The following is a 15,940-nucleotide window of genomic DNA, read 5'->3' as shown; positions in this document are numbered from 1 at the left end:
AAGGAGGCTTGGGAGGTTCTCTGTATCAAGCAGGGTGCTACTTTAGCATCTCCCAGTGATGTTGCTATTCAAGAAGAGGCTGAGGCATATGGAGAATGGCTGCAGGTGGCGAGTCTTGAAGACGATTTTTTGAAGCAGAAAGCTAAATTGCATTGGTTAGACGTGGGGGACCAGAATAACAAGACGTTCCACAGAGCCATTAAATCTAGACAAGCTCAGAACATGATTAGAGAAATCAGGTGTTCAAATGGGAGAGTTGTTTCTACACATCTGGAGATAAAACAGGAAGCAGAAAATTTCTTTTCGGAATTCCTTAACCAAAAACCTGAGACCTATGAAGGAGCTTCAGAGGAAGACCTGCAAGAGTTGCTTACATTTAGATGTACATCAGAGGATTTTCGACTATTAGAAGCTGATGTATCTGAAGAAGAAATCCGCAAGGTTCTCTTTGCTATGCCAAACAACAAATCTCCGGGGCCAGACGGTTATCCATGCGAGTTTTTCAAAACAACATGGTCAGTGTTATCTAGAGATTTCACTACTGCAGTCCAATCAGTCTTCAGGTTTGGATTCTTACCTAAAGGAGTTAACTCAACTATCCTTGCATTTATTCCTAAAAAGGTTGACTCGCTGGAGATGAGAGATTATCGACCGATAGCGTGCTGCAATGTTCTTTATAAGGTTGTTTCGAAGATTTTGGCTAACAGATTGAAGCGGCTACTCCCAAGAATCATTTCGGAGAATCAATCTGCGTTTGTGGAAGGCAGACTTCTAATGGAGAATGTTCTATTGGCGTCAGAGTTAGTGAAAGATTATCATAAAGAGACGGTTTCACCAAGATGTCTGATGAAAATAGACATTGCTAAAGCGTTTGATTCCGTGCAATGGGAGTTTGTGTTGAGGAGTTTGAGTGCACTGGGGTTTCCTGAGAAGTTTATCCATATGATCAAGCTATGCATCACAAGCCCGTCTTTCTCTGTGCAAGTGAATGGGGACCTTGTTGGCTATTTTCAGAGTTCGAGAGGGCTGCGCCAAGGGTGTTCTCTGTCCCCTTATCTTTTTGTCTTATGTATGAATGTGTTATCAAGGAGATTTGATAGAGCGGTGGCAGAAAGGAAGTTTAAATTTCATCCGGGATGTCAAAGTCTCTCTCTCACGCACCTTTGCTTCGCTGATGATCTGATGGTTTTTGTGGAAGGCTCTAAGCGATCCATAGAAGGAGCTCTCTCTGTTTTTGATGCACTTGAAACGTGGTCGGGGTTACGGATAAGCTTAGAGAAATCCACGATTTATATGGCGGGAGTTCAGGAGGATGAGAAAAGAAGTATATTAAGGAATTTTCCTTTTGCTGAAGGGGAGTTACCTGTGAGGTACTTAGGTCTGCCTCTTATGACCAAGGCGATGAGAAGTCAAGACTATACTCCGCTACTGGAAAAGATCAGAAACAAGGTTAGCTCCTGGACTTGTAGATTCTTATCCTATGCGGGGAGATTGCTTTTGATAAAATTTGAGCTGTTGAGTATAGTGAACTTCTGGATATCAGTCTTTAGACTCCCAAGTAATTGTATTAAGGAGGTGGAGAAAATCTGCGCAGCATTTCTATGGACGGGCCCTAGACTTAAATCAACGGGAGCAAAAATTGCGTGGGATGAGCTTTGTAATGTTAAGAGTGAGGGAGGTTTGGGGATTCGGAAATTGAAAGAAGTTAACAAGGTGTATGGGCTGAAACTGATATGGAGGATGCTTTCCGGAGACTCCTTATGGGGGAAATGGATAAGGGTAAATCTTCTGAAAGGAAAGAGCTTTTGGGAAGTAAAGTCTAATGTGCAAAACGGATCATGGATGTGGCGGAAGATGTTGAAACTAAGGGAGGTCGCGAAGCTGTTCTATATGAAAGAAGTGGGGAATGGGAGACATACGTCTTTCTGGTTTGACAAATGGTCTGAGAAGGGTCCTCTGTTTGACATACTGGGTGATCGTGGTGTTATAGATATGGGAGTAAGAAGAGAAGCGACCTTGGAGGAGGTGGTTCTTAATACCAGAAGAAGAAGAAGGCATCGTACGGTGCAGCTGAAAGACATTGAGACTGAGCTGAGTGATATTGTGAGGAATTTTGATGCAGAGAAAGAGGATTTATGTTTGTGGAAAAGGAAGGCTTGATACGCTAAGAGTTTCTCAACATTTGAAACATGGCAGCAACTGCGAGAATGTAAATCTCAATGTTTATGGGCTAACGGTGTTTGGATCTCTCAAGCTACTCCAAAATATGCGTTTATGATGTGGCTGGCTGTTCGTAATAGAATGTCAACACTGGACAGAGTAGCTTTATGGTGTCAAGGGCTTGACACTACTTGTGTTCTCTGTAAAAGTGCTGCAGAATCAAGAGATCATCTATTCTTTGAGTGTTCCTTTTCAACTCAGGTTTGGGAATACATAGCTAAAGGTATCTTACGAAGCTCCTATACTAATGTCTGGTCAGAAATTTTGTCTTTAGCTGTGGATGAGAGAGGGGAGAAGATGAGTAAGTTCTGTTTGAGATATGCCCTTCATGCTACATTGTATGCAGTGTGGTGAGAGAGAAACAAGATAAAACATGGAGATAAACCGTTGCTACTGCTAGTGCTCAATCGTATGGTAGAGAAAGGAATTCGGAACAAGATAAGCGTGATGAGGGGAAAGAGAATCAAAGGAATGGAGAAGCTAATGCAGTTTTGGTTCCAAACTAGAATGTAAATAGCTTTCATATAATAGTTTGGTACAATAGATTTACTCAAAGGATGCACTAGTTGTATAAAGGCTTTTCAAATGAATAAATTTAACATTCATTCGAAAAGAAAAAAAAAAGAAATAGAGATGCATTAGATGAAAGATAATAAATAAGAAGTTAACTTGGATGAAGTACTAATTAAGGAGTTGCAAAATTTAAGTTGTCTGCTAGACCTGTCAAGAGGGATAGTCATGAAGACTAAAAAGACTGAAGATGCAAAAGCTTATGCATCTTGTGAGGTGTATGACGGATATAGAGGAGTGAGACTCTTTGTCAATATATTGATTTGTTCTTATCAAATCTGATGTATAGATATTTGGAAATATTTCACATGATTGGATCTTTGTATTAGTGTTTCATTTGCTGAACAAGACAATTCTGGTCGTGGCTTCAAAATATTTTGGTTTTTATCGACATGGCTGTTTGCACTACTTACTTGCTTATGGTATTAAGGTAACATGTTTTCTTATTTATGTGCTAATTTTTATCCTTAAGTTTGATACAATTCTAAAAGAGGAAGAACATTACAACATTTTCTTTGAAGTTTGACGGTTCTTTAGTACAAATCAGCCAAAGCTAATGGCCAACTAAGGTTTTTAAATCTATGGTATACATATTGGGATTGTCTCAGCTACTTAGTCACAAGCTTTACTTAAATTGAAAAATTCATGACATCGAATGTTTCTATAATAGCTCTATGAACGGTAAAAAAAAATTAGATTTTTCACATGTATTTTCCATTGTGAAACACTTCATGATAGAATTTCAAATATACTTGGTAATCTACAATTAATAACCTATAATGAACTCTTATCTACCACATATCAAAAATATATACAAAAATATGTTTATACAAACATTTATACTTATTTTTAATACTTAGTATTTTGGCCAAATCACATTCTGTTTGCAGTATATATAAATTTTGTTTGCTGTAAAAGAATATATTACTTTATTTCACTTCGAAATGTAATAGCTCTAATAGAGAGTATGGTTTTATTGTTATTTGACAATATTTCTAATTTTAAAATATAATATTAAATATGCTTACTCCAAATATAAGTGATTTCTGTTGATTATTTTATTTGTGTATTTCAAAATAAAATTAGAATGAAACTAGAATGGATAGAGATGCTCTAGCAATATTAATAAAATTGGAGATGGTAGCAAACAAAGTTTTCTTTTTCCTCGATCTTTTTAAAGCCCTTTCTCAAGAAAAACATCATTGAATGTCAGAAAAAACTCATTCAAATCATTATTACTATATTATTCCAAAAATTATTTCATATAATATTTTTGAATAAGATATTTATTTAGGGTTTAAAAATCTCAAGTTGCCTATATTTAAGAAATTATTCAAAAATATAAATTTTTATAGTTTTATATTTAATACAATTTATAAACTTCCAACGACATAAGTTTAGATATAATGTTATTTTGTATTATTTCATCCCGCAGCGTATCTGATGCAGAGAGATATTTAGATATATTCTAAATATCTTAATTATCTAATTATTAGTTATTTTTATATTTATATTAATTAGTTGGAATTATCTTAAGGATTTTAATAGTTTTAAGGTCATTTGGTTTTCATATAAATAGGCTTGTATACCTAGAGATGTAGACTTTGATAACTAATTAGAAAGAGATTCCTCTTATTTTCTTGTACAATTTGATTCAATTCATCTAACAAAAAGTTGGTCTCGAAGAAGCTATAGAAAGAAACTCTTTGATTGATCCAAGAACATGTCTCTAGAACCCTACAGTTTCTTGATCGATCGTTCATCATATTTTTCCACTGCATCAGTATCACATGTATATACCTAGTATATATAAAACTCCCGAATGAGTCAGGTGAACCGGAAACAGTAGTCCAAGAACAAACGATTAAGATAAATGATTTTAACAACAATAGATCTAAAAGAGGAGAGAAATCTTAGAAAGAAGACTGTTGAAGCGCTAGGCTTCAATCTTTGACCAACACGAGCTGGATACGGGATCTGAAAACTCCGCAACTTCACTCTGAGCTAACGTGTTCGTAACCGGCCTGTCGATCCATCCATGGTGTTTGTAACACCCCCAAACCGTCTTAGGCATAGGTCGACCCACCGGCCAACAATCAAACAAAAACATGACCAACGGACGACCCACACCAAGGTGATAGGCCATGAATTTAACCCACATTTACCCATGGTTTATAAGTGTTTTAACTACTATTTATTATATTCTAGAGTCTATTTAGTATATTTACAGGTTCATGAGTGATTTGGAGTAAAGTGATGATTTTGGAGCATTTTGGAGTTAAAAGGAGAAGACATCCGAGCTGACTATCGAGCACGACCATCAGTCGACATTGAAGAGAAATAATTGATCGATGTTCACATCGTGACATCGATCAACAGCGAGTTCGCAGAAGTCCGTTTGGTCCAAGCCAACTTAAAGCCTAAGACTTCACCAAATTACAAGATTACCCCTGACGAGTTTTAACCTAATACTTATAGTTCGCTAACATGTTAGAGTCAAAGTGTGCTTTTCTTGTTCCCTTGTTTTTCACAGAAAAAGGTTTTATGTTTTTCTAGGATTTTAGGAGAGTTGGAGAGAATATCCAGAGAGATTTGTGATTGGAGCTCCATTGATTCTCATGCAGTTTTTTTATCTATTCCTTGTTGTTATGAATTGCTTAGTTCTATTGTTAGGTTTAGGGTTCAAATAGGTTATTAGGGATTAGCCCCAACTATAGATTGCTAAGTTGTGATATTCATCATTAGGATTGTCATTAATGCATGTTTCTAGATTAGCTACCTAGAACTTGCCCTAGGAGTTGTAGACCCAAGTGATATCTTGCATCTCACCCTGAATCCGTCCTAACTGAGCTAGAATTGTTAGAGTAAGGTGAAAACAGATCTAGGAAGCCTAGTGAGAATAATTCAACCCGTGCGTAAAGCTTGACTTAACGCTCGTCAATCGATATACCTATAGAATAATCGATCGACAGCGAGACACTTGTATCGATCGATATTTCTTTAGAATCATCGATCGACACTAAAGTCGTGTCAATAGACAAACCTAGAAAGCGAACGCCGGTCTGTTTGTTGTTTAAGAGCTTGAGCTCTATAATATCATGCATACAACTAATAAGCACCTATAGGATTATAATCATGATTACATGAATAGAAACCCTAAGTCTAGCTACTTTAATTAATTATCTTAAACCCAATCAATCAACCGAGCAACTACCTTGCTCACAACCTGATTATTTACATTTTAATCATAATCAACCTAGCTTAATAACCCTGATTATATCTATTAGGTTCCCTAACTCCTTGTGGATTTGATCCCTAAGTACTACAGCTGAACCTCTTATTTGAGAGAGTAATTCACTCATTAGAGTAATTTGAGTGAGATCACAAGGGTTGGAGATAAAAGGCCAACCGGCCAGCCAACAATCAAACAAGAACTTGACTGACCGTCCAACCCAACACCATGGTTCGGAAGCGCTACATGATGGGCTAGGGACAATCCAGTCAAAGTCACAGAACTTAATCCACAACTTCGACCAGTTCATCCACTAACATGTCCCGCTAAATCATGGCTTAAGTCTTTGCATCCCGTACCATAAGTTAACGGTTCTGTTAGATCGCGGCCTAAGGCTTTTCAACCCATACCAATACCTAACGTTGTGTTTAGACCGGACAAGTTTATTTATCAGAGAACCATTGTAACGAATATAAAATATCACTTTTATTGAATATAATAAATATTCGTTACAAGTAAAATATTACAGATGGATCCAAAAACTAGTGCCAATATCGAGTCAAAAGACTTTTAACTAGTATCGTTTTACAAAAGGAAAGGAAATAGTACTTTCGGTGCTCCTAACGTCCAGCTTACACGCATCCGGTCTCCCACTAAGGTTTCCTGCAACGATAGGTGATTTTAATGAGTAACCTGTCACTTAGTGAGCCAGGACCCCAACTAACAGATAAAACCCCTCGCCATCCCAACCCCAAACAATAGCATAACAACAATAATAATTATCACTCGAGACTTCCCCCGTGGAAACCCAAGTGACTCAACAAGAACATAAACATAAATAAGATAAGCAGCAGAATATATTCCACCATTAGCATAATGATATAATATATGCAGAGACTCTCGACACCTTAACTACACATCCTCACACGAGTTTTCTCATCACATACACAACCATGGAACACCTAACTCGCAGCCACAAAGGCACACGGGTTTAAACATCCAAACTACTGACATGTAACCCAAATAAGGTATCACATGACGGAGCATGCTTTCTAGCAACCTCTCCGTACAGAGCATGCTTTATGCAACCTCTCTGCCAGTCGCGTGGGGACATACTCTAGCAACCTTCCTTGCCGCAAACTAACATGTAGCACCCACCAAGGATATCACATGACGGAGCATGCTTCCTAGCAACCTCCCCGTACAGAGCATGCTTTATGCAACCTCTCTGCCAAGGCGCTTAGGGACATGCTTACGTAACCTTCCTTGCCGCGTAACACCCAAAACACAAGCCTAGCATTGCTGATCAGGCAAGCTATAGGCAAAGCTCGATACTGAACACTAGTACCAGCAATCCGGCCTATATGGCCTAGGATGCTAAGTACAACACTAACTAGGAACTCAGCCTATGTGGCCTAGATCCCTTACTAACTCAAGTATACACATACAAGCAATTCGGTCTATATGACCTTAGTTGCCTAGTACTAACATCTAATCAACTAAAACAACAACATCACAATCCATGCATGCAAACCGATAATAACGCAATAGCAATAATCATCTACGCATGCAATCTAATAACCTAGCAAGCATGATTCTTCGAAAAAGCGCAGGCTGACTTGGAGTCAATCCAAGATAGAAACTGGTATAGTAACTGATCTCGAAATTGCTGAAAATGTGACCGAGGACTTGAGGAAATTGAAACACTGTCCCGATAGTGCTTTGTAAGATCGGATGATGTGTAGGAGGGCAGAGACACTAGAAACACTTGATCGACAGAAAAACATAGTATCGTTCGCAAAGAGTAAGTGATTGATCGATGGGCAGCCGCGAGCCACGCGGATACCCGCAAGAGATCCATTCAATTGCGCTTTCTCACATGGGGCGGAGAGTACTTCTATACAGAGTATGAAGAGATATGGGGAGAGCGGATCTTCCTGCCGTATACCGTGGGAGTTGTCCACCAGCTTATATATACACACTACACAGTATAAATTGCCTCACATATTTGAAACTTTTGGGCTCCACAATGGGGTTGAGTCAGAGTAACCCCAGTCCAGGACATTTCCTAATAGGATAAGATTTTCTATCTTGTTGATGATTTATTCTGTAATCAAGGCGATAACAAATAACAACCACTTTAAAAACAAAGTAATCGATCATTTGACTGCTATAATAACTTATAGATTCGACGCCCACTTTATCAAATAAGGAAAAGATAGACTCAATTCTAAATCATATAAAAATTATGGTTAATAAAGAGATCATTTATAAATAGGAAGTGATATAGCGGTAAGAAGACTACGGGGAGATACGGGTTCGAATTAACCCCACTACACTAAAAATGTGTAGCCACACAGATATAATTAAGGTTATGATTTAGGCCTTATTTGAATATTCGATCCATGGATTACACCATCCCTTTGGAGATTAGCTTAATCTTCTTTTATGAATCTGGGATACTCCAAAGATTTTAAAAAATGTTTCAAAAGACAAACAGAGAACGCAATCATTTTGCGGTAAAGTACCTATAATATCATAAGGATAAGCACTTTGTTCGTGTTCGGCTCGGTAATCTCGAGGGCCAGTTTTCAAATTTTCTTACAGATCCACTTTGGGTTGTACACTTGTATACGTTGTCCACTTAATGACTTCATACTATTTAAGTTTTAATTGAAGTTATAATAATTTTAAATATATATTTTCATATTTTTAGTTACGATTTGCTTATACTTGGCAATTATTTTTATTATATGTTTTTAATATATCCTCTCGGTTGATCGAGTCAGTTTCGGGAGGAATGCACTTAGTGCCACAAAATGGAATAATTACTATAATGTTTGATCCGAGTTTGAAATATTTTCCAATTAATACCAAAAGATAGACCAGTCATCTGTTACAATCCACCATGTTAACCAAATGTTTACTAACAAAAAGTTTAATATGTTCTACTTTGTTATATTTAGCATAGAAATTATTTGAAAGAACCAAATGAAAAGTATAACTAAAAAAACAACATTAGTCTACTAAGAAAAAAATTGTAACATACAAAGAACTTTGCTATATATTAGGACCCATATACTGTTCTTTATCAAGTTGTTTTCTTAGTTATATAGCTAAAATTTTATGAAAGTGTACAATGTTTGAGACGGGTTTGACACTTTTGTCAAAGTCTTATTAAATTCAAATCGGACATTTAATAAATGGAATCGACAAAGAATAGAAAATCAACAGGGAAAAGAAAATCGCATAGAGTAGAACGTCGTGACAAAAGGAAAAATTTAGAAGAAAATGACAAGACGATGTTTCACCTTATATAATTACATTCAAAGTAGAAGATAGGGTAGCATAGGATCCATCTATGTGTTCTTGAGTGATACTAGATCACTTTATATGTAAGTGTGGTTGAATCTTTTGTGGTCGAAAATCATGTACTACTTCAAAGTTGAAGTTGAGTCAAAAAAAAAAAAATAAAATAAAGAGGCTCCTCACAAGTAGATCATCTAAAAACATCTATAAGCATCGACAGCTTTCTACACAAAGCCAATAACTCCTAAACGTCTCTCGATGACTAAAATGCATTTGTAATGAATTACAATTTGGCTTGATCCTTATTCAAATGGTACGTAGGTAGCCTTTAATCGGATTCAACTATAATAAATAAATCCTAACTTTTGTTCATCCCGAGTTCTGATCTCAATACGCAAACTTCTCTTAAACCTTCAATCGAATGGTGCTCTTATTAAGTACTCCAATTTCAGATTCAACAAATACAAGTTCATAATTACAGCTTCTTTGAATTTATAAAATAGTTCTAAATTCGTAAGAGAATGATACTTTTCTCAAGAATAATATTTTTCACGTAATTACTTGCGCAATTCTCTCAAATAGTTTTTTGTCACAAAAATAGTTTTCAAAAGAAAACAAATGACCAAAATCGTCTCTTTTTTATTTTAAAAATTTTAATATTTATTTTTTAGTTTTAAAAAATTTGAAACCCTATCCCCAAAATCGCACTCCTTAACTCTAAACCCTAAATCTAAATTAGTTAACTCTAAGATAAAAATACATTTTTAGCCTTGAATAAAATTTATTATGATCATTTTCTTCATTGAAAACTATGCTGTGACAAAAACTTTTAAAAAAACTATCCTAGGAAATTTCTCTAATTACTTTCTAGTTTGAAACATTACATATAAAATATCTTTCAATCTTTGTAAATTACATTATGGGATATAACATTAAATTATTCGTACACCATGATAGAAATGCGAACATACAACATATTCTAAACAAGAAACTCTTCACTAATGGATGCAATTGCTTTTTTAACAATGATTTGATACATTCTTTGTGTTGGATGGACTGCATCCCAGAAAATATATTTGGTAGGATCTTTGCATACGTTCATATCTTTGCATGTCTCTCCATATTCATAGGTACCAGTTCCACAACATCCTTTCGAAGCTTCAAGGAAACCTACAAGTTGAATTTTTTATATAAGAAAATAATACTTATGAGATCTCTACTTTTGGGTTCTCTTATTACTAATTGAATTTTAAAGTTTGTGTATGAAACAATCAAATCTATGTTCTCACCAAATTTTCTTGGGGTTTTAATGGCTTCTTGGATGGTGGAATAAGCATCGACGTATATAGTTTTCAAACCAATTTTAGCTTGCAGAAGCTCGAGATTCTTGATGATTTTTGAGTTGAAGGAGAAGGCGATTTGGTTTAATTGATCAACGCAAGTCTTCTGCCCTTTTAGGTATTTTATTAGGGGCATGCATCCCATGGGAGGAACTCCTACCACCACCAACCTTCTAGCTCCAAGTCTATGCAACATCTATGAAACAACAAGAAGCAATCTCAGAAGCTGATTAGAATTTTATTTATATGATAAATGCAATATATATACCTATTTTTAATGATGTCTTTGTTTGTATGAACATGTACCTATTAGAGTTTTCTAATCAGTTCGGATTATCCAAATCAAACCAAAACTGGATTAAAAATCAAGTTAAGAGTTTGTGATTATAAAAAATATACTGCGTGAATTAAATCTACAGTTACTCTATTGTCATAAATCCTATTCAGTATAACATTCTGCCGATAGTGAAACAAAAATTGGACACCTCTAGTGGCCATATAAATATAGTTATAATAATTTCCCCAATAAATGGGAATCAAAGTTTATTAGCTTAGTGGTTCAAGAAAATAAATGCAAAAATTAATTTACAACTAACAAAAAAAAACAATTTTATGTACTTGTGGATATGAGTTGTACCCTTGGACAGGTTAAAAATCCGGACATGAAAATCGGAAATTCATGTCGTTGTAGGGTAGAAATTATTTATGGAAATTAAATTTTGTCAACAACCAGATATGATTCTTGGAGGTATTTTCTTAGACTCCGTGTCTCTTTCTCCCTCTATTTTTCTTGTAATTTATGACTTTTCACGTAATTCATTATCAGGACCCACACACATGACACATACACAAGATATTTGTCGATTTAATAGATTCAATAATTCTATACGCATTTATAGTAGCAGCTAGACAGAGACGTTCTATTTGAGATAGTTGATAGTTCAAGTCATAGTGTAATATACAGTTGTTACAAAAGGCCCAAGAATTAACATGTATAAAACTATAAATATTGACGAAATTTATTAATGTATAAATATATTAATGTATATATTATGTAAACATGCATCATTTAAAAATAGAGGGAGTATCTAAATTTATACATGTAACATTAACATGTCGTCAAATATCGTTCTAGTTGTTTTGCCCGCACATGCGGACATAAACTTCTTATGAATACTTATTAGTTTATGTTTTATTAATCTAAAACCAACATAATAAGTTATTATTTATGGTTTTAAATAGTTAAATCAAACATAAAATATATATATATATATCAAATATTTTTTTTATCAAAATATATACTTAATATTGTGTTAATTTTTTTTAAAACACTAATATCTTAGAAATAGTTTAGAAAATATCTTTATATAATTTTTTTGCTTGACTAATATTTAATTATCAATTATTTTTTTATCTTAACTTTTATAATAAAATATTGTTTTCTGATAGCAACACAATATATATAAGAATAATCTTATTTTTTTATAATCAATTATTTAATGTAACATAAAACATATAAACTTTATACTATTAAAATAAAATTCATTTTTAATTATATATAAAATTCAGTAAATATATTGTTTAAAATTCGTTTTTAATATAACATAGAAATTTAATATTATTAACATTCGTTTTTAATTATACACAAGATTCACTAATGATGATTTTAAATTAATATATTAATGACTCAGCTAATAACAAATAATAAATCAATGATTTAGCTAAAATCTATTAATAAAAATATGAAAAGTAAGCAAAATTACCTAAAATCATGGAGAACTTGACAAATAAACAAAATCACTTCATAAATAATAGTATAGATATATCCATAGATACATTTAAGAGGTTTAATGGAGATGTATGCGTACCTTGGCGTCGTCAAGCATACGGGAGGAGAGAAAGTCGATGTATTGTTCAACAGTGAATTGCTTTTGTCGAGTAAAATCGACTAAGTAATTTTGAAGAAAGTCATTTGATCCCATACTCATAAGAAATATCGCATTATTTATCATTTTTGCGCTCTCTAATGGTCCGACCAGTTTAGTAAGGTGAATTTTGTAATGCAAAAAGTAAGTTGCTTGCGTCGAGAAACTCCACACGTTCTGTTCCACCCGAGAAAAGCAAATTGATTACAGTTTGACTTTATATTATAAGGCAAATTTGAACTTTATGTTTTTGTTAAAAGTAACAAAAAAGGAAACATGTTCAGGCTTACGGATATATTAGCTGTGAGATCATCATAACCGGAACCAGCCGAGGCAAAACTTGCACCGCGAGGTAGATCAGCTTGGGTAAGGGTTGGATCAAGAAAAGCTGGTATAGGTGGGTAACCCATGGCCTCAGCTGAAGAAAATGTAAACTAAAAATGTAAGTTTGACGTAAACTATAAAATTATTTAGCATATAAAAGTCTTAAGATTAATATCTAGGGACTAATGTAAAGCTACCAAATACATAAGTGTTGATGTGAACATAATCCATAATTAAAAACAATATCTTTAGTGAACTTATAGAAATTTAAGACTAATAAAAACTATAATGTTAAACATACCAATAAAATCAGGTGCGAGCAATCCATCACATAATCTTCCGGTGGATTTATGGTTCACGAAATTGCCACCATAAGGTGGAAAATTTCCTTTCAAATCGGTGTTAAGAAAATTATTGTTTCCTGGATCAACACTAGAATCTCCAAATACAACTATTGTTGTTACATTGTGTTTTGCAGCTAGCTGGCGGAGGAGGTGGACGTCCAAAGCCACAACCAAAGATGGCGACTGCAAAGCCATTGCGGCGAAAAAAGACATAAACATAGCAAACAACATTTTACTACAGAGGAGACTGATCGAAAGACTTTTCTTTTGGTTAGAAAGTTCTTTTAGAGAGAAGGTGAATATGTCATGTGGTCTGTGTTGAGAATCGTCGTATATATAGAGGTATTTTTGACAGCTTGGCGTTCAGCTGTTGGTTGAGACATATAATGTAATGTAGTAGCTAACGGAGAAATTCAATTTTGGTTCTCGAGTTGGTTTGGTTGTGATATATAAAGTATTTTATGACTTTCTTGTCTCTCACACCTATTTTTGGTATTTTTTTACATATGTGCTCCATCACATATTACCTATATTCGCTTAAGTACATTGTTGGCTTTAATCCCGTACTTCTTTTCATAACTGAATCCAAAATAATTATCAAACTTAACTATCATGTATGTAATTAAAAGTCAATTTGGTTTATAATCATATTGAAATTTATATTAATTAGGATTTGTATTGGACAATATATTCATCCCATTGTATTAATGTGGCAAGTAACATCTTCGGCAAACAATACTGCATTATACTATTCAGAAAAACTGGTAGAAATAGTACAATACATTTCTTAGCTAAATTTTCTACCCTCTTTGGAGATAAATTGAAAAGAGATGGATGGAAAAGGCAGAAGTTACAGAGATGGAAACTCCGAAGAGATTGCATCTAAGGAATTAGCTCTAATCACTTAAAGTGAATCAGACTTGTAAGCAAATCTTCTTGAAACCCGGAATAACTGAGTGGTCTATTGCTACTCACACGGCCCATCCCTTCTATAAAGCAAGTATAGAGCACTTGCTTTAAGCCACAAACTATTTATGAAATTTAAGGGTCTCCTACTATATATGGGGTGGGGCCGGAAATTAGTGCATTCTCCCTTTTGGTCATGATAAAACACGAATGCTTATCATTTAAACTAACCAACGAGCAAATAACGATAAAGTTTTCGATGTGATAATTTATGCTAATTTGTTAAGCATGTGCTCTTCTTCTTTTAATTGTTTAGGTAGATAGCCATATTAGGAGAGAACTAACATTCATTGTTCTGTATTTTGTATTGAAAATGTTCCCATAATCAGTACTTCATAAATGATCATGGTCTCTTTAATTACTGTAAAAGTTTGTTGTCATCATTTTCCGTAATAAACGAACAGTTGTTATTCGTATTCGACATTTCGACTCACAAGAAATTCGCTGCGTTTCATTCATAACCGTATTAGCTGTTTTACCTTATAGGAGTATTCTCCATGGGTTCAGCTGATCTCACTACACAAACAAAATATCCGACTATTACATCGTTAACAATTGGTTAATATCAGTTGTTTTATGAAAAATAATTTAATACTTCTTTCGTTTCATAAAACACTTAGACACTTTTCACACATATTAAGAAAATGATTGAGATATATTTATATTTTCATTTATTAAACTAGTTTTTTTTTGACAAAGAAAGACTATTCTATTACTCAAACTTGAGGTAATCTGGATAACCAAACCGAAATAGAACAACCAACAAAAAGAAGCTCAATGCATTTTGCAATTAATATTTGGCCAAAATTGATTATAAATTAGAATGACATTTTTTATATAACAAAGAAAAAAATGCTAAAATGATACTTATTCAAAAACAGAGTGAGTAAATACATGTATGTCATTTATCTTATATATTAAAACAGAAGTCACAACCTTGATTCATGTGTGATTTTTTTAAAAATGGACCTAATGGACCTATTCATAGAAATTCATACTATATTTTAATTTAGACTAATAATAAATATAATTTTTAAAATATTTTAATCATAGTATCTTTTGATATCTTTTCATTTTCATTTTAAATATAAATATATTTATTTTAAAATTCTAACAAATCTGTTTAAAAAGATTTTTACAAGATCTTCATTTTTGAAATTATATTTAAATATTTTCACTAATTTCGAAATTAGTTTAAAATTTTATTATACATTAATATACAGTTATATAAAATGAAAAATAAAAAAAATCTATAATATTTTAGTTATTATATAATCATAATCAATCACATTAAATTAAAATTATTATATTGAGCTAAATATAATAAAATTGTATTAAATTTATATATTTATATATTTTATTTTCGTAATTATAAAATATTTATGTTCAAAAATAAAATCTAATATGTTGGTAAGATGGGTTAACATTATCAAACTATATAATACATGTATAAAAATTAACATGTATTTCTTTAAAGTTAATAATATTAAATCTTTGTAACTACTTTAATCATAATATATTTTCATTTTAAATATAATATATATTTATATATATATATTTTAAAAATTCTAATAAATCTGTGTAATATTTAAACAATAACTTAATGTATTTAAGTTATCGTTTAGAAATGAAAATAAATTATATCCTATTTTATCTACTTTTATAGTCATGATCATGTTAAAATATAATTAGTATACTAAAATAAATATG

At 33.2% G+C, this 15,940-nt stretch overlaps 1 protein-coding gene across 1 annotated transcript; it reads right to left on the bottom strand.

Moving 5' to 3' along the window:
- Window positions 1–10,202: 10,202 nt before the first annotated feature.
- LOC103853671 (GDSL esterase/lipase At5g45950) lies at window positions 10,203–13,591 on the bottom strand. Its single transcript, XM_009130582.3, has 5 exons — window positions 13,222–13,591; window positions 12,887–13,014; window positions 12,540–12,773; window positions 10,621–10,867; window positions 10,203–10,501 (listed from the first exon to the last, which is right to left on the bottom strand). The coding sequence occupies exons 1-5, from the start codon at window positions 13,493–13,495 to the stop codon at window positions 10,311–10,313; spliced, it is 1,074 nt and encodes a 357-aa protein (XP_009128830.1). The 5' UTR covers window positions 13,496–13,591; the 3' UTR covers window positions 10,203–10,310.
- Window positions 13,592–15,940: the final 2,349 nt, after the last annotated feature.

The sequence above is a fragment of the Brassica rapa genome, chromosome A02, assembly GCF_000309985.2.
Source record: "Brassica rapa cultivar Chiifu-401-42 chromosome A02, CAAS_Brap_v3.01, whole genome shotgun sequence".
Classification (NCBI taxonomy): Eukaryota; Viridiplantae; Streptophyta; class Magnoliopsida; order Brassicales; family Brassicaceae; genus Brassica; species Brassica rapa.
Note: the sequence above shows the minus strand (reverse complement) of the source record. Positions and strands in the feature narration are given on the sequence as shown.

Excerpts from the sequence above, each read along its gene's own strand:
- LOC103853671 (XM_009130582.3), bottom strand. The coding sequence starts at position 13,495 with ATGTTGTTTGCTATGTTTATGTCTTTTTTCGCCGCAATGGCTTTGCAG. Across the intron at positions 13,015-13,221 it reads GCTCGCACCTGATTTTATTG|CTGAGGCCATGGGTTACCCA; the intron begins GTATGTTTAACA and ends CATTTTCTTCAG. Across the intron at positions 10,868-12,539 it reads GTATGCTTGACGACGCCAAG|ATGTTGCATAGACTTGGAGC; the intron begins GTACGCATACAT and ends GTTGTTTCATAG.